At 32.1% G+C, this 22044-nt stretch overlaps 2 protein-coding genes and 1 long non-coding RNA gene across 4 annotated transcripts; 2 read left to right on the top strand and 1 right to left on the bottom strand.

The window, feature by feature from the left end:
* Positions 1-1599: 1599 nt before the first annotated feature.
* ALE2 (Protein kinase superfamily protein) lies at positions 1600-9011 on the top strand. Of its 2 annotated transcripts, XM_085731135.1 has the most exons (8): positions 1600-2026; positions 3048-3161; positions 3241-3342; positions 4396-4764; positions 4843-5106; positions 6193-6585; positions 6723-6963; positions 8032-9011. In XM_085731135.1, exons 1-8 carry the CDS (start codon positions 1966-1968, stop codon positions 8726-8728), a joined length of 2241 nt encoding a protein of 746 aa, XP_085587261.1. In that variant the 5' UTR covers positions 1600-1965; the 3' UTR covers positions 8729-9011. The 2 variants fall into 2 exon arrangements, with proteins under 2 accessions (XP_085587261.1, XP_085587260.1); XM_085731134.1 differs by having other exon boundaries at positions 4396-5106.
* An 877-nt stretch (positions 9012-9888) lies between these two features.
* LOC146910341 (uncharacterized) lies at positions 9889-11055 on the top strand. Its single transcript, XM_085731136.1, has 2 exons — positions 9889-10006; positions 10224-11055. The coding sequence occupies exon 2, from the start codon at positions 10250-10252 to the stop codon at positions 10883-10885; it is 636 nt and encodes a 211-aa protein (XP_085587262.1). The 5' UTR covers positions 9889-10006; positions 10224-10249; the 3' UTR covers positions 10886-11055.
* A 1566-nt stretch (positions 11056-12621) lies between these two features.
* On the bottom strand, positions 12622-14054 carry LOC146910342 (uncharacterized). The gene is made up of 2 exons (XR_015019405.1): positions 13847-14054; positions 12622-13513 (listed from the first exon to the last, which is right to left on the bottom strand). It is a non-coding gene; the product is annotated as an uncharacterized LOC146910342 (long non-coding RNA).
* Between the last annotated feature and the right edge of the window lie 7990 nt (positions 14055-22044).

Genomic DNA, 22044 nt, shown 5'->3' on the forward strand with positions numbered 1-22044 from the left:
GCACAACGGAAGATTTATTATATAGAAGTAAGTAGCTTAGGGCCTAAGCTATGATATATTTACAGAATGAATATTCATCATAATATTATATTCTAAGTAACTTAGAGAGTAAGCTAAAATATGTTTAGAACATAAATATAATTATTTACTATATATTTATATATCAACAATCCTAATCAACGTCAGGAGCACATGATAATGACCGAACAAACCACAAACCAATGCAACCTGAATACAATTTAGCCAATACAGACACCAATCTTCCGACAACAAAAAGATATCAAGACGACTCAGAGAATACTCATCACCTCAAAACCAAGTAAACCTTTTCCCACAAAGAGCAAAATCAACTAACAAATTATCATCAATAAACGTGTTGAACGGGATAAAATCATTATGGGAAGTTCCTTTCCTTTTTTGAACAAATAGCATTGAAGACACTACACAAACACCATTTTGCACTTCGATGATTGTCCATCAACCCACTTAATCCGGCCCACAAAACATATTTACCTCCTGAATCACACAGTGAATACACATTGACAATGTACCTCTTTGTCACTCTTAATAAAACAGTCATGCACAATGAAAGCATGATGAAGACTCAAAGTCGACACCACCTCCATCTTGTAACAGTCTCACACGATCAAAGTTCCACCTGAGGCTCCAACTGATAGACGATAAGAATATCGAAATGAATTGGAACCCCAAATAGAAACACACAAAAACTCGTCAATTATCTCTACCTTGTTGAAAGTTGTCTGTTGGATTCATCACATAGGAGTCTAAAACGTTACCTCCCTAAACGATTCACAAATTCTTATCAATGTTATGAAGGCGAGAATGCCTTGACCTTGATTACGAGGCCACTATGACATATAGTGCTTTTAAATTTAATCTTCACTTGACACTATGATTACAACGTTAAAGAAAAATAATCCCCACTCCCACTCCCGCAAATAAACCGGGATTAATAACATGTTATGCTAAAAATACACCTTTTTGTTCCTTATTATAATATCTCTCATACAAATATCAGTTTTAAAAAAAAATAGTTGTAGCAAACTACCAACACATTTATAAAACATGTATTATTTTTATATAAGAGATAAAACATCAATACAAACTTGTGCTTTTTAAATATAAATTTCGTAGGAGTATTTTGATAAAAAAATCACTAATGTATGCAAAAGTTTCAACATATTTTATATCAAGAGTACTTTATTTCTGAAAAATTCTTATCACAAGAGATTGCAAATATAGAAAGTGAGTGTTGTACTAATTAAGAATTGCAATATTTATCTTTCTTTTTTTTTTTTTTTTTTACAAAAAAGAGATGATTTTTTTTAAAAGAAAAAGATGAAGTTTTTATTTGGTAAGATTTGCAATATATTTATTTATTTACGCGACAGGTTACGTCGGCCCCACCACGAAGGCGCGTTTTAAGTTTTAAAGTAACGAAACGGCATTGATAGACAGTCGTTTTGAAAAGCCGTTTACTTCACGCTCTTACACTAGAGTGTGAGTGGCTGCATAGCATGATGATTCAACCAAAAAAAAAAAAAAAAACAGAAGTAGAATGCGTTGTGATTCATCATCACTTTCAACAACACTCTCTCCACCAACATTAAATTCTCTCAACTAAACTTCCTCTCTTCCTCACACTCACTCTTCCCCCCTTCTCTTCTCAACAACAACAACAACATCTCTCTCCCACTTTCTCTCTCATCAACACTACTTTCTCTCTCTAACTTTCTACATATCTATATAGATTTGTTTTCATAGATCTTCTACCGCATTTCATGGATCCACTAACCGACACTCCTCCATTTCCGTTTCCACTTTCTCTTTCCTAGGGTTTACATTCTTCAGCTATGAATTTCAATTGCTGCGGTCACGTCCCTGAGCTCCAAGCTGCTTTTGTCTGATCATGCTTTTCGCCGGAATTTGTGTCGGCGACAGAGAATGCCGCCGTCGGTCCTCTTCCTCTTTGCTCTTCTTAACTTCCTTTTCTTCTCTTCCCAAGGTACGTACGGATATTATTCAACTAAATGTAGTAGAATTGTTTATTTATTTTTCAAAATATCGTTTAAGTGTTGAATTTATGTAGATTCTGTTTCCTAATCTAATTAATTATTCCATTAAACTCGGCATTCACTAATTTAGAAACATAGTTTACTTACCTAATCAAGATTAATAATAATAATAATTCACTCTACTACTACTACATTATTGGATTTCACTCGTGTGCTAGCTTGAGACTAAGTCCTTTTTCGATAAACAACTTAATTTGCAGCTTATACAGGTGCTTATTATGTAACAAAAGATAAAATTAAGTCAATAAGCTATAAGTTGTTTTCATAGGTTATCATAGAGTGCTAATGGAAATAAGTTGAAAACAGCTTATGGACATGTCATAAGTTGTTTATGTGAATTCTCCTAAATACTCTGTCAAGTGCTTATGTCAGTTGATAAGCTCAATTAACTCAATTTAAACGGGCCCTAAATCGGTTAGTATGAACTCAGTCTCTGTTGTAATTTTGTGAACTTCAACAAAAACGTTATTGTGGGAATAATTTCTTTAATTGTCCAATATATTTGGATATTGGTTGTGCTGGTTTAAGACGGTGGGCGGAAAACCATTCTACTCATTTATTGGCTTTGTTGAATCCAGTGTAATATTTATTTTATATTGGGCTCCTGATCATACAGTCTCTTTCATTTTGTTGTAATACAAATAATAAGAAAAGCAACAAGAACCAGCAAAATCCACATCAAAACACGGGCACATTCCTAAGCAAATAGTCTGCCAAATTGTTCACGATTTCACTATATTGAGCACCTCATTTGTATTTAGCCAGAAAATCCACTATCTGATTGCGTTCATCGAAGACCTGTTCCAAACTTAAGATCAGTCTTTTGCTATTAACGAAACAGATTTTGGTTTGATATTTTACTTTAAAAAGATTCCTTTGTGGTCTTCTATATAACGTTTAATGTACATATACTGTGCCATTCTGTATGACATTTAGGCTCTTTGTGTGCAGTGGAGCCATTTTCTCTGAGTATGTCATTTGCTTCATTGGAACAGACTAAATCATGGTTTGTTAAGCCTTCTTCTGCACCTACTTCTGCACCTGTGCTATCTCCATCCTATCAAGGTATTGTTTATACATTTCAATAGCTCATTGTTAAATTAATATATTAGTTTTGACTCTAATGACTAATCTTCTCTTATAGGTCCTAGTGTGACTCCAAGACACAAACATCATCATCGTCATCGACGCCATCATAGCACGAGACCTCCTTATGCAGGGGCTCCACCCCCTTCCACAGACCCAGGTAATTTCTGGAATTTAGACACCCATCATTCCATTGTACTCTTTCTAGAGGTAGGAGTAGTAGATATAATATCTCAACAGTTTTTGGTCTTTTCATTTTCTAGTTTCATTCTTATTAAAAATTATGTTTCTCTAAATCACTATTTGGCTAATAAGTAAGATTGTCAATGGAGTCATAATTGTGGCTGCTTTGTAACCTAGTATTCTGAATTTGACAATTCTGCTTCTTTCTTAGTCTTTTAGTGTGTACTGACTACTGATGTTAACCATGGTAAGATGATATAAATAGAAATAATGTCAAAAACATAATTATTTGGAAGATAAATCTTAATGTAATCAGTTTTCTTCCTTAGACCACCAAGCTTTCTGAGGCGTCTAATAATGGTTTTTTTGCTTCTAATTCATGGTATGAATTATTTTAAACTATATCTGTATGTTATGATTCAAAATGACATATCAGGAATTACACATGGCATAACATAATTGGTTGAGAAAAATGGACATGTGGCTAGTGATCCTAACATTAAGGAAGCTTGAATTGTGTATAAATAGTGAAATGACTTTCATTGATGGGTATGAATGATATTGAAGAAAAGTCTCTTTCTCCCTTTGGTACTCTCCTTGAGAGTAATGGCTTAGGTCTTTAGACTAAGTCTTCTTCTATCTTTCTACTAGTTCATTAAATTGTCAATTTACATTCTATTCAATCAATTTCTCTTGTATTGTATTTTTTAGTGAATTCAATACAAAGTTATTTCATCCAATTGTTTTATATTGCACTACATTCATCAATTACAAAGGGCCAAACCCTTACACTGTATGTTGCACAGCCCATGCTATCTGAAAATTATTTCATGCTTTTCAAAGTTACGAGTTAGTTGGTTTAACCGATACAATAGAGCTAAAATTTGCTTACATGCACAAATCAAATTAATGATTTCTTTGAATGAAACCTTTTAACTGATTGATTGAATTTGTGAACCCAACGTTTGTTTTTTGGCCCTGCTTGTCAATATCTCATACCATGTACTCAATTATAATGAAATCCATGCAGCTTGCGATCAAATATGTACGGATCCTCTCACATCAACTCCCTTTGGTTCACCCTGTGGTTGTGTATTTCCTATGAAAGTCAGACTTACACTGGATGTAGCTCCTTTTGCTGTTTTTCCAGTATTGAACGAGTTAGAGTATGAAGTTGCGCTAGGCACATATTTAGAACAGAGTCAGGTGAAGATAATGGGTGCAACTGCTGACAGTCAAAATCAGGGAAGAACTAGTGTCGATATTAATTTGGTTCCATTAGGAGAGAAGTTTGACAACACAACTGCAGCCCTGACATATGAGAGGTTTTGGCACAAAAAAGTTCCTCTAAATAGGAGCCTTTTTGGCGATTATGCTGTCATGTACATTACATATCCAGGTAGTTGTTTTTCTCCTAATAACATCTTACTTTACCAATGCCATGTTTACTGCTTGAGACTGAAGCCATTATTATCAGGACTTCCATCGTCACTGCCATTTGGAACACCAATTGGGAGCGGTCCCAGTCAAAATGATGATGGTATACTGCCATTTAGCGCCAATTTTGATAGCAAGAGCCAGAAAACGAATCTTAGAACCATAATCATTATTGCTTTGTCTTCTTTTGTGCTCTTGCTGGTTTTGATTGGAGCATTTTCTGTTACTTTGAAATGGAGGAAGACTAGGAGACCATCAAGTGCTGTTGGTCCAGCATTTACATCTTCTCTGAACAAGAGATCTGGTATAATTTTGAACTTCTTTTTGACAATTTTAAAATAAATATTTTTAATGTTTAAATTTTAAAATAAGCATTTATGATGTTTAAATTGGCCTTAATTTTTGTCAGTGATAAATTGGCCTTAATTTTGGACTTCTTTTTGAAAACCATTCATGTAAAGTGTATCTTCATCTGCTCAAGCTTTTGGGATAGTTTGTTCATAACATGGCATTAGAGCCTCTATGGCCAAGTGGTCTATTACTCTATTCGATCTTTGTTGTCCCCATTCTTCTTTTCTTCTGCGTAAAATTTAAATCTCAGCACAAGGTTGGGCTAACATGTCACTGCCCATGCTTCATGCCCAAAGAGAGATTCTGCATGAGGGTGTCTGTTAGATGTAAAAACCATTCACAATTTTTTCACCTAACAACTTAAGCTTTCCGGATAATTGGTTTATGACAGTCTGATTGTTAATTATTATTGTCCATTAACCCTGGCTAATTGCTCAACATTATTCCTCAGTTTGATTGTGTCTCTGAGTGTGGTTTCTTTCTTTTAGTTTACTATATGCTGTCCTTGTAATCTGCAGACAATCATATTGGTCTAATTAAGCTCTGTTTTGTGGGAAAATGGTATTTGTATGAATTTTGCAGTTTTACATACTGTTACTACTTGTTGAAGTTGCTTTCGCGCCACACTTCTATTAGTTCAGTTATTTTCATGTGTGTGACCTTTGTGATTTTTTTTTTTTTTTTTATCATTGTTTAACAAATTGACCACTGTAAATCAGAATTTTTCTGTCAAATACATGCTAGTATTGTCACGTGTAGGACCAATATTACTGAGATGTCCTCCACATGTGGTGGTTATTGATTTATACCTGCAGCCAAAATAAATATGACGGCAATGTTTAAATTTACAATTTTTTTTACTATCCCTCTTTCTTTAGTATGTAAACTTGTATTTCTGAGGTGAAAATACAGCAGTAATTTATCTTCTTGACTTTTATTAGTGATTTTCATGTTTCTTGGTTATTATCTATTATATATTATAAACTCAATTATATAATAGTTGGAAGTAAATCTAAATGGATCGATGCTTGTAATGCAGGTTTGGGGTCTATGCTGTCAAGCAGTATTACAAGCTCAACATCAATGTCCCTCATGTCCACAATGCCCACTTCCATTTTATCTGTTAAAACATTTTCACTTTCTGAGATTGAGAAAGCAACAGATAAGTTTAATACAAAGAGAGTATTAGGGGAAGGAGGATTTGGACGTGTTTATAGTGGGACATTGGAAGATGGAGCTGTAGTTGCGGTGAAGCTCCTTACAAGGGATAATAATCAGAATGGAGACCGTGAATTTATTGCAGAAGTTGAGATGTTAAGTCGTTTGCATCATCGCAATCTAGTGAAACTTATCGGTATATGCATTGAAGGGCGCAGGCGTTGTCTGGTATACGAGCTTGTTCCTAATGGCAGTGTTGAGTCCCATCTGCATGGTAATATATACCAGCTTGGAAGCCGACGTCACTTTATATCTCTTTGCTATCTGCAAAATTAAATTATTTAAATTACTTAATATCTCTTTGCTATCTGCAAAATTAAATTATTTAAATTCTCATTAATGATCCTACAGGTGATGACAAGAATAGGGGACCTCTAGATTGGGAAGCACGCATGAAAATTGCCCTTGGAGCTGCGAGAGGATTGGCGTATCTTCACGAGGATTCCAATCCCCGTGTAATTCATCGAGACTTCAAAGCTAGCAATGTGTTATTAGAAGACGACTTTACCCCTAAAGTTTCTGATTTCGGTTTAGCAAGAGAAGCAACTGAAGGGAGTAATCATATTTCTACACGGGTGATGGGGACTTTTGGGTAAGTGTGAAATAGAATTTGTCTGCAGCATTTTCTTTTGGTGTGTGTCTGTGTCTATATATATATATATATATATATATATATATATATATATATATATATATATATATATAGGGCAATGCTACAACACACCTACCCTCTTTTATGAAGGTGTGTTTTAGCATTAAACACCTTGTATGTTTGGACAAAAAACCCCAACATTTCCTTTTTGAAAACAAGTAAGATGAAGGGCAATTATGTAATTCAAATTTTGAATGTCAATTTTCATTTATTTATTTTTGATTTCACCTCTTCTCCTCCGATCTATTTCTGCCATTATCATGTATGCCCAACAATCTTCTATTTTTTTTTTGTAACTTATTTCTTTCAATTTTCATTTGAATGAAGATTAAAAACAGTTTGTTTTTTATTTATTAATTCCAAAAACACAGTTTTGATTTTGAACCATCTCATGGTTCGTTGACGTAAATTGAATCCGATAAGAAATTGCCTTTTCACGGAGGAAGCAGATGGAAGTGGAGGATGAGATTGTGAAATAGAAATTAGTTGCAGGAACAATTTTTTTTGGAGTGTTGTTGCAAGAACAAATTTGGTTGTGAAGAAAATGAACCTGTAATGCTGTAACGTCAATTGGGTGGAGTAAAATAATTAACATTAAAATGTTGAATTACATAATTGCACTTGGGCTTCCTTGTTTTCAAAAAAGAAAAGCTTGGTTTTTAAGTCAAAACATAAAAGGTGTTCAATGCTAACACACACCTTCATAAAAATGGGTGGGTGTGTTATAGCATTTCCCATATATATATATATATATATATATATTGACGCCAAATTATAAAGTTGTTCAATAATTTCCAATATATATACTATTTTAAAGTTTTGGACTATATTTTATTCAGATTGTCAATTATCTCATGTGAACAATTTAGCTTTAAGAATGTATTCTGCTCCATGATTGCAAGGTGTAATTTGTGTCTGCAATGAATTGACGGTGGTTAAATTCTACTTTTAATGCAATGCAAATTCCTGGCCTTAACTTGATGTTGTTCTATCTATTCATTTTTGCAGGTACGTTGCCCCAGAATATGCAATGACGGGCCATTTACTGGTTAAAAGTGATGTTTATAGTTACGGTGTTGTGCTTCTTGAACTTCTCACAGGCAGAAAACCAGTGGATATGTCTCAACCTCAGGGACAGGAGAATCTTGTAACCTGGGCACGGCCACTGTTGACTAGTAGAGAAGGTTTAGAGCAGCTTGTGGATCCATCTTTGGCTGGAGGTTACAACTTTGACGACATGGCAAAGGTAGCAGCTATTGCGTCAATGTGTGTTCACTCCGAGGTCACACAGAGACCTTTTATGGGAGAAGTTGTGCAGGCTCTTAAATTGATATACAATGACACAGATGAGACTGGTGGAGATTATTGTAGTCAGAAGGACTCCTCTGCTCAGGAGTCTGATTTCAGAGGTGAGCTTGCCCCTTCTGATAGCAGTTGGTGGAATGGTGGAGGGTTAACTCCTCGGTTAACTTATGGACAAGCATCTTCCTTCATCACAATGGAGTACAGTTCTGGTCCACTTGAAGATATGGAAAACAGACCGTTTTCAACTTCAAGCTTTAATGGAGATGAGCTATCTTTACCAATTAGGCATGGGAATAGGTCAGGTCCCTTAAGAACGACCCGAAGCAAGTTATCCTTATATAGATTTTCAGGAAGTCGGAGTGAGCACGGGGAAATTTCTTCTAAGCGAAATTGGATTTGATGTTACTGGGTGGTTTGGTGTATTTTTAGTGTTTTTTAAATGTACAGTTCCTAAAGGGATCCGAACAATTGATTTGAGTGACTGGTTTAGCTTAGGCGTCTGAAATTTCTGCAGTTTTCATGTTAAAAGGTTGGAGAGATACAAAACATTGACTAATTTTGAAATATTGATTCATTATTATACAAGGAGGAAATGTAACTCGAACAATGTTGTAAATGCCTTGAATTGTATCTCGTGGCTCCATTCGATTTCAGTCTATTAAAGAGGACTTCCACAACCAAAACTCCTCCACTTTCTTTCTTTGACGAGACTAGACGCAGTCTTTGATCACTTAATTTGTTATGCCTTTTTTTAAAAATGATTTTGTGTTTCATATTGTTGTTATAACTATTTTAACAAAGAATTGTTATAATCAAACTAATATTTACTCTGTATTTTTATACGGCTGTCCTAAAATTTGTCACATTTTAGTTTTTTTAGGGGTTGTCACATTTTAGTTGTTTAAATACAACTCCTATATTCTCAACAAAAAGAAACTAATACAAGTTTTCTCAAATAAAATTGAATGATTATCTTATAGTCGGAAAAAATTCAAGTTACAGATGAAAACAATTTATTTCTAAAAGTGACATTTTTCATTTACAAGTTGATTTTATATGAATATTTGTTTACGACACAATTTATAAGAATGAGTTAGGCATGATAGTATAATTTAAGATGGTAAGGGGAGGAGTTTATATATGAAAATACAATTTATAAAGCTTAAGATGGGTAGGATCGCATCTGACAGAGCAGAGGCTAATGAGTCATGATTGATCCGCCAAAATATATACTCTAATGGGTATTGCTTTCTACAATAACTAACTCCTTTTCCCTCTAGAAAAATAACTACTCATTTTATTCAATTGCAAACAAAACACAAGTTAGTTAGTTAGTTTGATAATAATAATCCAAACTCAGTTTCTACCTAACTAACTTTTCCCTCCAATTCTTAGAGTACCTTACCTGCCATATATATTTGCATATTCATTCAACACATAATTGCTTTCTTTCTTCACTCCCACAGAAACAATATTTCGTTCTCAACAAGGCAAGTGCAACTGCATCATCACCTTGTAATCTTCTAATTATACATATTTTTATCGTCATATTTTTATTTACATTATTCTCCTTTGTGTTACAGTACAACTAGCAATATTTCCCTCTTTTACTCTGAGAATTCTTTGGAGAAGAAGAAGGAAAACAAAAACGAAATTCCCACTCTCATTATTGATCAAGGTATGATCTTGAGTTGAAAAGTGCATACTTGTTTGTTATATGTATAGTATCTTTCTTGTCCAGAGTATGAAATAAAGTGTTACCATTTTCTTTTTCAGTCTTGATTTTGTGTAATACAGAAAAGTGGTAATCAAGGAGATAATGAAAGGTCAATCTTGATTTTATAGAGTAACTATAACTATTCTTCTCACCAATGTTTTCTCTATAAAATCTGCAGTCTTTTGCTCAATTAATCAATCAAGCATGGACATCTTAAGTGCTATTTGCAAATCATGGAGATGTATACTTTCACTCGTACTGCCATACCAACAGCCGGAAACACCACCACCGGTACTTGAAGAATCTTCGTGGCAGAGTAGTCTTCGTAAGCATCTTTCTATGCCTAAGAAACAGAATTGGACAGAGACAATAAACCCACCATTCCCATGGGCCACTTCCAAACGTGCCAAAGTTTATACCATTCACCAATTGCTATATGAGGGCTTCAACACAATCGGTGGAATGGTTCAATGCAAAAAATGTGGTTTCCAACGTGTTCTCCAATTTGATTTGAAGGATAAGTTTAATGAAGTTGTTGAGTTCATTGAAAAGAACAAGTATAAAATGCATGATCGTGCACCTAAGGCTTGGATGAATCCTGTGCTTCCCAAATGCGAAAAGTGTGGACAAGAAAATGCTATGAATCCAATAATCACAAAGAAGAGAACCATCAATTGGTTGTTCTTGTTGCTGGGTCAGATGATTGGGTGTTGCAAGCTTCAACATTTGAAGTATTTCTGCAAGCATACCGGTAATCTTAGGACCGGTGCCAAAGATCGTTTAATTTATCTGACTTATGTCGACTTGTGCAAGCAACTCCAACCAGATTTGGTCGTCTGATTCTTTCTACTTATAAGATCAGTTACATCTAGCTGTTGTTACATTTTGAATTTTATAGATTTGATTTGCAGAACAAGCGTTTCAGTGTGATCAATATTTGGCTAGCTTAGGCATATATTTTGTACTTGAGATTTTGGTTTCTTTATTCAATAAATAAGTTTATTTCTTCTGATAAATTAAGGGTAACAAACAGTATTTCAATTTTGGTTTTTTAGAATATAGTTTATTTCCAATTTTATCTGTGTGCATGATCAGCATGGCCCTGTCCCTGATATGAGGTTAATAAATTATAGATACACCATCCATACTGAAATATCTCAGGTATTTGAGTTAATTATGACCGAAACAAAATAAGTACTAACATTGTTATTTTTGCAAAGGATATTAATCATGTTCATAGGGTGGTTTAGTATTACAACAAAATAGTAGAGGAAAATTTATTATGTATCAGGTTAGTTCTTCTATTTTACTAATTTTTTTTTTTTTTTCAAATACAAAGTCACCAACGACAATAACTAACCCACTTTAATCAGTTACAAACAAAACATAAGTTAGTTAATTAGTTTGAAAATAATCCAAAGTCAGTTTCCACCTAACTAACCTTCTTTTTTCTTTTCCTTCTTAGAGTACCTGACACATATATAAACCTGTACACGTGTGCTAGAATGCATACCAAAAGCCAAGACATAGTTATTAGGACTATTTGTTTAGATCTTTAAGTCCTTAATGCATATATTCACTTCTATTTTTTAGTTTATGTCTTGAAGGTTTTGTGGTAATAAACTATAGTACTCCTCTAATTTGCCTTGTTGATCAATAATTGTAATAATTAGAGGAGTGACTAAAGTTTAAAGTTTAAGCACATAATATGTGTTCGGTTATCATTACTTTCTAGTTTCTAGTAAGTTACTAGTATTATTTTTAGCAAACTTCATAATATTGTCTGATTAATATTATCTTTCTATTTGTTGAATATATATCATTTATGTGACTTTCTCTAACAGTTTGTGGCATTTTCAAATTGAAATCCAAATTGAAGCACCAACTAATAAGTAATGAAGCTAATGAAAATCCTATAATTTTGAAATTATTCTCCAGTATTAAAGTAACGAATTTTAAACTAACCTTGGCTAGATTTAACTGGAGTACTCACATGGAAGCCTATAACATTCTACGATATGTGTATCTGGTTTGGGATTCTTTTTTCATCCGTACATATACTCCTAAGTCCCCAAAGATTGTCATGTGAATTGGTCATAGTTCAACGGTGCTTGATACAATGATTAAGTGCATCTTTAGAATTATGATAGGTTTATCTTACCGTAATTTTACAAAAGCTAATAAGTGTAGCTTTTGCTAAAATGGAAAATTTAAGACATAAATCAATGAGTGGATCAGTTTGATTGAATGAATCAGAAATCAACTAGTTTATCACTTAATTTGATCCGATTGTACCGCATTCTAGTTGAAGTATTGATACTCGGTGAAATGTCAAAAAATGAGAACAAACGATATGCAATAATTATATCAACTTTGTGTTTGAAAGAAAATTATTGAAACATAATCAGTTAGTTTACTTTAAACTAATTGAAAATCACTTATAAGTTATAACCAACTTTTGGAGGGACCAAACATGAACATGAAATGTTAATTCAATTCAAAATAAATCATAACCAATTTTTAGTGGGATCATTCAAGGGCGGATACAAACATTCGATATTGGCGTGGCTAACATGTCAAAGAAACTATAATGTAAATTATACTAAAAATCAGAAATAACATTGTTTGATGAAATACAAGTACAATAAAAATCATCTACTATCCATTTGTTAAAAATGAGTTAAAATAACATAATTGCTAATTGTTAAAAGAACATCCCTTTCTAAGTTACAAGACAGTCATTTAAACATCAATCACTAGTTTTGTTACATAGTTGACTCTTCAAATCCTTCATAGCTGAAAAAACACGTTCAACACTTGCAGTTGCTACCGACAAGAGAAAAGACAACTTCAAAGGCTTATAAACCATAGCAAATACGTTGCACTTATTTGACATTCATTTGCTTAGTTTGATTAACAAATGCAGCCTTAATACTTTGATTTGGGTTCATGAGAGCATAACCCATATGCACACAATCAACATGAGAATTATTGGAAGAAGTAGCATGATTAGTCAATCTTTGGGCATTCTTCCAATCACCAAAACCATCTCCCACAAAGTGATCGCCACCAGATTTAGACACATTTTTAAACAAAAAACATGGCAAACAGAATGCTAGGTCCTTAGATTCACTATAATCAATCCAATCATACAAATTAAACCAATTCTTGTTAAATCGACGTCTTTGTCCACCATGATCAGACCAAGGGTAAACGAAATTGCTAGGAGGTTGATGACGACCAATTTTTAGGTATGCTTTACGTACCTCATCTTGAATGTTAGGATGATAGCTTGAAATTGGAGGCCTAATTCCTGGATCCGTTTCCAACCCTTCATAATCAACAACTTTAATTCTCTCATTGGTCAAGCTGGGTAGAACTTTAGGTCGTGGATCCTTGTTCAATGCTTCTTGATTAGTCGAAGAACTAGCTTTGTCTCTAGAAAGCACAGGAAAAAACTTCTTCATCCTATAAAATAGAAAACACAATAAGCAATTCTACATAACACAAATAGTCGTCAGCCAATAAGCAATTTTCTACAAGCAATTATGAAGAATAAGCAATTATCATAAACAAGAAATTTTCCAAACTCTAAACAAGTTAACTGTACAACTAACAACAACAACCAATTGAAATAAGAGAAAACAAAACCAGAAACAGACACAAGCTTCTTCTCTCCTCTTCTCACAAAGCCCCCAATAACCAAAACAAACCCGTACAGAGACAAAACAAAGAAGCCTCACAATTCTACATAACTCAAGTTAAGCTTTTCATGATGTTTTGTTCCCATAATTTACTTACACCTCCAATTTTCCAATTCTAAAACCCTAAAACAAGCAACTGGAGAATGAATGAGAAATTAGAGAATCAATGAACAACTTTTGTCTCCGTCAGAAAGATTCTTATAAAAGAACTTGTCTTTGTTGCTGCTTTGGGTGACAGAACCGCTCGTGTGAGAAGAGGATGGAAAAGCTTGCGACAGAGAGAATAGAGTATGTCCTGTATGTCCATTTGAGTTGCAAATGAGAAAAAAATATTTAAACGACAATTTTATTAACAACTTTTTTTTTTTTCATACTCACATCATTTTACTTTTTCTTTATTGTTTTGATTTTTGTGCTAATATCTATATTTTTTTTTTTATATATTTTAGTTTTTCTTTGTGTAAATTTTTATTTTTTTTTATGAGAAGTGATATTTATACAACCATGTTTTGATAACTTTTGTGACAATTTTCTCTATCATATCCATATTATATTTATATTTTCTCTTTTTACTGTTTTGGTTTTTGTGTCAATGCATACATTTCTATGTAAATTTATGGTTATCCAATAAGTTGTTTGTTGCACAAATTGTTGTTTAAATAACACAACTCTTTTTATGTATTTTGGGTGCATAAAATCTGTTTTAATATATTTCCAACTGCTAATATCATAATAATAGAAATATGAAAATAAAATAAAATAGGATAATCAATAGTTATCTTTGGGATCAAACTTGCATCGTGAACTATATAACTCTACAACACTCTATTTTACTACCATCTGAGTTAGGTCAAAAAATGTTTCAAGAATTAGAGTTCTAAAATATAGTTAAAGCGAGAAAGGTTCAAACTTTACTACCTTGCTTTAATGTCAGAGCCAAACCCCTTAGACCGGCCCTTTTACCATGTAGTAGTAGTTAGTTTTGATTGACCATTCTTACGACCCTTTTAGTTAGCCTAAACTTCAACATCATGTTTTTTTTTTTTTTTTGAGATTCAACATCATGTTACTCCTTTCGCTAAAATGTGAATGGATCCCCTCCTGCCTTTTAGTGCCCTACGGTCTCTCCTGTGCAATTATGATAAGATGAAGAAATCCCACAGCAATGACAACAACACGAGGATGAAGAAACCAGCGCTATATTTTCCCCACAAAGTTGTATAACATAAAAAACCACGATGTCGCAATTGAAAGGAAGTGATCCATCTTCAGTTTCTCCCTTGACACATGCTTTCTTTTTTCGGTTCAACTAAAAAAAGTGTTCTCAATAAGGCAAGTGCAACTACATCACTATCTTTTTGTAATGACAAATGTTATTCAACTTAAACTTGTTAGATCAATTTCTTTTCTTTAGTTCTTTGTTTTCATTTTCCCATATTCAAAGATAACATTCATTATGAATCTTGGTGATTGTATTCGTTGTGTATCACCTTTAGCACTCATGATTGTCCCTTTTCTTAATATGGTAGTATGCAGATAATAATTTTTTAAAATAAGCCTCAAACCTTTTTTTTTCCGAAATATTTACCAATCTTTTACACATTCAGCAATGGTTTATTAGTGAGGCAGGGGCGGACATGATATGTATTTTCGATGCCTTGAAATACCATAATCAATGTTTTCTTTGAAAGAATATAATCAATGTTCTTTGCTTATAAAAAAAAGGTTCTTTATAAAAATTATTTTCCTATAAATCAAAACAAGACCATTTTATCCATCTTGTTACATACAATAGATTACAAATAAGATTTTAAAAATTTAAATTTAAAAAAATGTCTCTCACTAGACCCAATTGTAACATGATTATTTAATATTGTCCCACGAATATACCTCAGTTGATAGAGACATTGCACTATATATGTAGATATTGGAGTTCGAACTCCGGACTACCCACCAAAAAATTAAATTACATACTATAAAAATTTAAAATAATTATCTATGCATTTCGAGTGACTTGAAAGTGTGATAGTAAGTAACGCATATTGAGAAGGGTAGGAGGGTGGACCACGATGTAATTTTGTTTAAAAGTCAAAGATATTTTAGTAATTTTCTCGATAACAAAATTTATTTATTTTTGGTAAGGTTGACGGTAGCCCACCCGAGCCCTAGAGGGATTCCCACGGCTTATTCACCTTAAATGTGAAATTCTAACCACTAAAGTACTTGAAAAAAAAACATGATTAATTAATATTAATCTATAAATCATGCATGCATTAGGAAAATAATTAAATGACATCAAACATGAATACTTTTACTTTCAATTATTTCATATGATTGATATTAATATTTGTTTTTTACGTTTGAAAACTTTTAATTTTTTGTTATTAAATATTCTTCCTAAACAACGTTTATATATTTTTTTTTTTTTAACTTTTTTGCTTATTATGCTCCTTATGTTTTAAAAATTGAAAGGAGATCCTGGTAATATGAAATTCAATAAGAGGTAAGTAAAACATAATATCAAATATTATTTTAATTAGAGATCAATCTTCGATGTGCTTATTAAAAATTTAATTTTAAACTTTGATTATTAGGTAAATCTTACACAATTGATTTTATCTCATTCTGATGTATTAAATGAGTATTAGGGTCATGCCTATCAATCACTAAGAAACACCAACAACCAAGTACATTCATATCAATCACCTAGAATACCACCTATCAACTACATGCACGGCTCTTGAGTCCATTATCCGTAATTTCTCATGTATTAAATATGACTCTTGGATTCATACATGTCATGTGATAATGAATATTATGTAGTATGTTTTTTTTAAGGAGAATATTATATATGTTAGAAATATAAAATAATGGTAAATTCTAACCACCATTACACTTATGTATCAACTAAATTATTTTTTAAAATAATGGAATAAAATTTTGTAACATTCCATTTTCAGATAAATTATTCTTGTAGTTGCAACTTTAAACATAGACATAAATTATCTATTTGATATTAAGTGCATTTTTTTTTCTTTATTTCTTTAATCTTTTTTTCACATTTGCATAAAATTAAAAGACAATTATGCAAACTCATGGCTCGAGCTTTAATTGCAAATCATGCTTAGGCCTTACAAAGCCTAACTCGGCCCATCATCTTAAAGCTCGAGCCCGGACTATATCATGTCATAGACTTATTTTTTAACCATGAAACTGAACATTTGAAAGTCTGATATGACATATTAGCTTTTTTTTTGTTTTGTTTTTGAATAAGACATATTAACACGTTTAAAAACATATTTCATATGAACATATTTAAATAAGTAATAATCTTAACTATGTTTGAATAAACTAGTGAATTGATAGACCGATGAGATTAAGCTTCCTCTTGATATTTAACATGGCATTTTAGAGAATTTATACTATATATAAAGAAAATAGCATGTTTTGGCTCTTTTGGGCTGACTTTTTCTCTTTCCAAAACTACTCTCAACTTTCAATACAAATAAAACATATAACAAATAGATAAACGTAAATTCAAATATTAAAATAAGGGTCTTGCAAATCAATGCCCTCAGGACAATGGTTAAGGAATCTATAAATAGAAAACTTGTCTTGAAAATATAAGTTTTGACTTTTGATTAAGTAAATAATTACACTACTTTTAATAAAAAGTTATTTGTTTTGGTTGCTTAACCAATGCCTTGAGGGCACATGTATCAAACACGATACGAGTATATACATATGTCCAATTTTTTTCCTTTATCCTTTCAAAAATGTAACAATGTAACAAACTAGATGAGTATATCTATACTTACTTTTTCATTATCTCAATTAAACCCTTAAACAACATTTTCTATAATAAAGTGTCATTAAAAAAAAATAAGAATTTAGATTATATTTTTTTGTTATAGCTCACTTCTTAACTGCTAAAAGAATCCCGAGGTATATAAATGGCACACTGCATTATGATATCATATTCCCTATTGACCGAACAAATGAGCAACTCAATATGATAGGTTACTCAGATGATGATTGGTGTAGAGATAAAATTTACAGAAGGAGCACTGCAGGGTTTGTGTTTAAGTTACAAGGAGCCCCTATTTAATCCATTGTTGCAATTTCAAGTTGTGAAGCTGAGTATGTAGCAGGATGATGGAAGACATCATAGTTAAGATAAAGCAACTTGTCAAACTGATAAACATGCAACTAACCTTGCTAAGAATCCCAAGAGCAAGCACATTGAAACAAAGTTCCATTACCTAAGGATCAGATGAATAATAGCAAGATAGCCGTTGAACACTGCTTAACAAATGATTAGATAGCTGATGTTGAAATATAATTGGAAACAGTTTGTAACTATTTCTCCTATTGTTGCAAGTAGCCGAATACTGGTTGTATATATACATATATACACATATGAATAAATTAATGTGTTCTCACATTTCCTTAAAAAAAAAGTCTCTTTTCACATATTATGTCTTTCTCTCTCATATTCCTTTGGCTTAAATATGTAGAAGGTCCATGTAAGTTCGCGTGTTTTTACTTTTCGTCCCTGTATCTTTTTGCTTTTCGTCTATGTAAGAAATTGGCAGAGAGATAAAGAAGAAATTGGGAGAGAGATGAAGAAGAAAAAACAGAGGGATGAAGAAGATGAATCTCTTGTCTTTAAATTTCAAATTTTCATGTTTACGTTTTTTTTAATTTCATCCCTATGTACATTTATGTTTTTGGTTTTGGTCCCTCCATTCTAACCACTAGTCATCTCTCAGTACACATAAGCTTGTTTTTGCCAACTCACACTTCGCCATGTGTGACTCCGTTTACCATCAAATCGTTTTTGTAACGGAAGTTAACGAGAAGGACTAAAAGCAAAAGGTTAACAAGTTACAAGGATGGTTTTGAAAGAAAAAAAAAAGATACGCAAATTTACAAGGACCTTTTACATATTAACCTTATTCCTTTTGTTACAATTCTTCTCTGATTTTATAATCTAAACCAATAAATTATACTCCCTCCATTTCAAAATGAGTGTCGCTTTAGTCAATTGCACACAGATTAAGGAATGAAATAAAGTAGTTAAATGTCATAGCAATTTTACCAAATTATCCTAATCAACTATTGATTTGTTTTTCATTAAAGAAAAAATAATACTTTGGAAGTAGTGTAACATAATATTAATTGAAGGGTACAATTGAAAAGTAAAAGTTATTATTGCATTGGAAACTGAAAGTGACATTCATTTTGAAACAATTTTTTTTGCTAAAACGACACTCATTTTGAAACGGAGGGAGTATATTTTAGAGGTGTGCGAGAGGTGAGTAGTTTGGGAAAAGAATTTCACTAAATCAAACTAGTTACAAACCCGTGCTTCGCACGGGGGTTCAGTAACGTATTTGACAAAATATTATATTGGAAGGATAGATTGTGAAATGACAAATAATTATAAACCATAATACAATATTTAGAGTACTTTTGCATTACGGATTACAAAATTAAATCTTTAAAATGGTTTGATCACAAGTAACAAATGAAAACGTATTTTGTCAGCGGTAGAAACACTTTTTCAGTAATAATTGATATCTATTTATAAACCAATGAAAACTCTATTACCAAAGCTGCCTGATTTATATCATTTTGACTTTCAGCTTCAACATATATAAATCATTTCACATGATCTACAGCAAAGACAAATATTAACTGCAATTTAGTATCCAGTTCTTTCAGGCGAACAAACTTCTGCATCAGATAGATAGCTGAAAGTCTCTCTACCTAATTTATATCATTTTGTGTTTTAGATTCAACGTATATAAATCTTTTAACATTATCTACAGCAAAGGCTAGGGATGTCAATGGATACCCATGGGTACGGATAATATGATACCCGTCCCCGCCCCGTTGGATAAGTATGATACCCGTGCCCGCCCCGTATCCTCGTGGGTACTCACTATACGGGTATCCGTGGGTATTGAGGTATCCATGGGTACCCATGGAGTTTTGAATTTATTTATTTTTTGGTACAAATAATAACTTTTTTTAATTACCAAAAAACTTCAACTTTTAAACATCCATACATAATCCACTCAAAATTTCATAAATCATACATAATTCATAGAAAATTCATGATTCTTATATAATCTATATGTTTTATGATGTGAATGAAGTGGAAACGGTGAACTTAATAAGATGAATTAAAAAAATTTAAAATAAAAATAGGTTATTATTGAGGATTTTTAGGTGGGGGGTAAAATTTTCTTCAATAAGGTACCAACTTTAAGTAATAAGATATGATATATAAAGATATATTAGTAATTTACTTAATTTATTATCGGGTATGGGTACCCGTAGGTATGGATACAATCCAATCCGTGTCTGTGTCCATATAATAATGGGTAGTCAAATACCCGTTTATTATACCCGTGGATACCAGTTTAGCTACCCGCTCCATACCCGTGACGGATTTTACCCACGGGTACCCGTGGACATGGGTATTTTTGCCACCCCTAGCAAAGGCAGATATTAACTGCAATTTAGTACCACGTATATAAATCCTTTCACATGATCTACAACAAAGGTAGATAGTAACTGCAATTTAGTATCCATTCCTTTCAGGTGAACAAACTTCTGAATCAGACAGATAGTTGAATGCCTCTCTACTTGATTTATATCATTTTGCCTTTCAGTTTCAACGTATATAAATCATTTCACATGATCTACAGCAAAGGCAGATATTAACTGCAATTTAGTATCGAGTCCTTTCATGTGAATTATACGCACTTTTAAAAACTTATTTTAAAGGAGAGATGTTCAAATTACGGAATATTACCATTCTTCGTAAATTTGAGAATGAAGTTCGCATAATCCAAATATTTGTGATGCATGGTTTAAGGCATGGGGTTCAGTAACATATTTTGTAAAAAAATTGTTCCGAAGGAAAAATGAACAAATTAATGAATATTGCACAAAAATTAAAAAACTTTATCAAAATATTTATGAAAGCTTTATCAAGAGCAGGAAAACATCATAAATTACATAATAGTTAAAATTATAAAAGTGAGCGCTACTGTCATAGAGTTACCAAAAAGGGATTAACACCAATATTTACATGACACAAAATGAACGAAAGAAACACAATAAACTCTTTAGCGTCTTGTGTAGGAACTTGGTTATTAATATTTTGACCGTTAAAAAATAAAAAATCTCTTCGACGTCAAAAAAGTAATATCAACTGAGCAATATTCAGTCTCTTCACATATGCTTAGTAATATTCAGTCTGGAAGATTACATTGAAAGGATAGATGGTAAAATGACGGATAATTGTGAATCATTGTAATATGTCAAAATATAAACCTTAAAAACCATGAACCATCAACTTAGTTTTAAATAGTTAAAAATAAAAAATTGTAAAATAGTTAAAAGTTTTTAAAAATATAAAAATTGGAAAATAGTTAAAAAAATTGGTGAGGTAGCACTCAACCAAGCAACACTAAAAAAATTATATGCATTAGCGTAACAAAAAAAACAGACAGACGGACATAAAATATTACTCTAAACGTTAATGTGTGTATATATTCGCGAGGTTGAAGAAAGGAGATAAAAATATTTGGGATCATTAAATGACAGCGTGAATAAAAATATTTGTGAGATTGTGATGATTAAACGATATTGAAATTAAATATATAAGTGATAAAAAGATAATAAAATTCCTTTGAAAAAAAGGTAATAAAATTAAATGGAATCTCCTTAAAAAATTAATGGAACGGTTAAAAAAAATAAAGTTAAATGGAAGAAAAAAACATATTGAAATATAATATTAAAAAATAAAGAAAAAGTTCTCGGCGTGAGTTGAAAAGAGGTAGTTTTTTAAAGTAACATTCAACAGCTTCTGATCAAAGCTCATTCCATTCAATTTTATGCGTTCAAAAAAAGTACTTTTTTTAGTAAGTACTTAATTGATATTGTATTCGGCCTAACTTCTCCTTAAAAATGTAGAGAAGTTTGAAAAAAGTCGGGTCAAACGATACCTTAATCTCCCACAACGGCAATGTAGAAGCAATTGAATTTGGGAGGAAAAATTGAAAAATAGTTAAAAATATAAAAATTGGAAAATAATTAAATGTTATTAAAAATATAAAAATAAGAAAATAATTAAAAAAATTGGATAGGGGCAAAAATGGAAATTCATAGGCCAAACCTTAAAAAAAAAAAAAAAAAAAAACCACTTCCAATAATTGAATTACCAAAATGCCCCTCATAGGGGCAAATTGGTAATTTCAACGGACATTTCCTTTCTTA

This window comes from Medicago sativa, chromosome 7 (genome assembly GCF_051527215.1).
Source record: "Medicago sativa cultivar Bolivia chromosome 7, Bolivia_mono, whole genome shotgun sequence".
Classification (NCBI taxonomy): Eukaryota; Viridiplantae; Streptophyta; class Magnoliopsida; order Fabales; family Fabaceae; genus Medicago; species Medicago sativa.

Excerpts from the sequence above, each read along its gene's own strand:
- ALE2 (XM_085731134.1), top strand. The coding sequence starts at position 1,966 with ATGCCGCCGTCGGTCCTCTTCCTCTTTGCTCTTCTTAACTTCCTTTTC. Across the intron at positions 5,107-6,192 it reads TTCTCTGAACAAGAGATCTG|GTTTGGGGTCTATGCTGTCA; the intron begins GTATAATTTTGA and ends CTTGTAATGCAG. Across the intron at positions 6,964-8,031 it reads CGGGTGATGGGGACTTTTGG|GTACGTTGCCCCAGAATATG; the intron begins GTAAGTGTGAAA and ends TCATTTTTGCAG.
- LOC146910341 (XM_085731136.1), top strand. The coding sequence starts at position 10,250 with ATGGACATCTTAAGTGCTATTTGCAAATCATGGAGATGTATACTTTCA.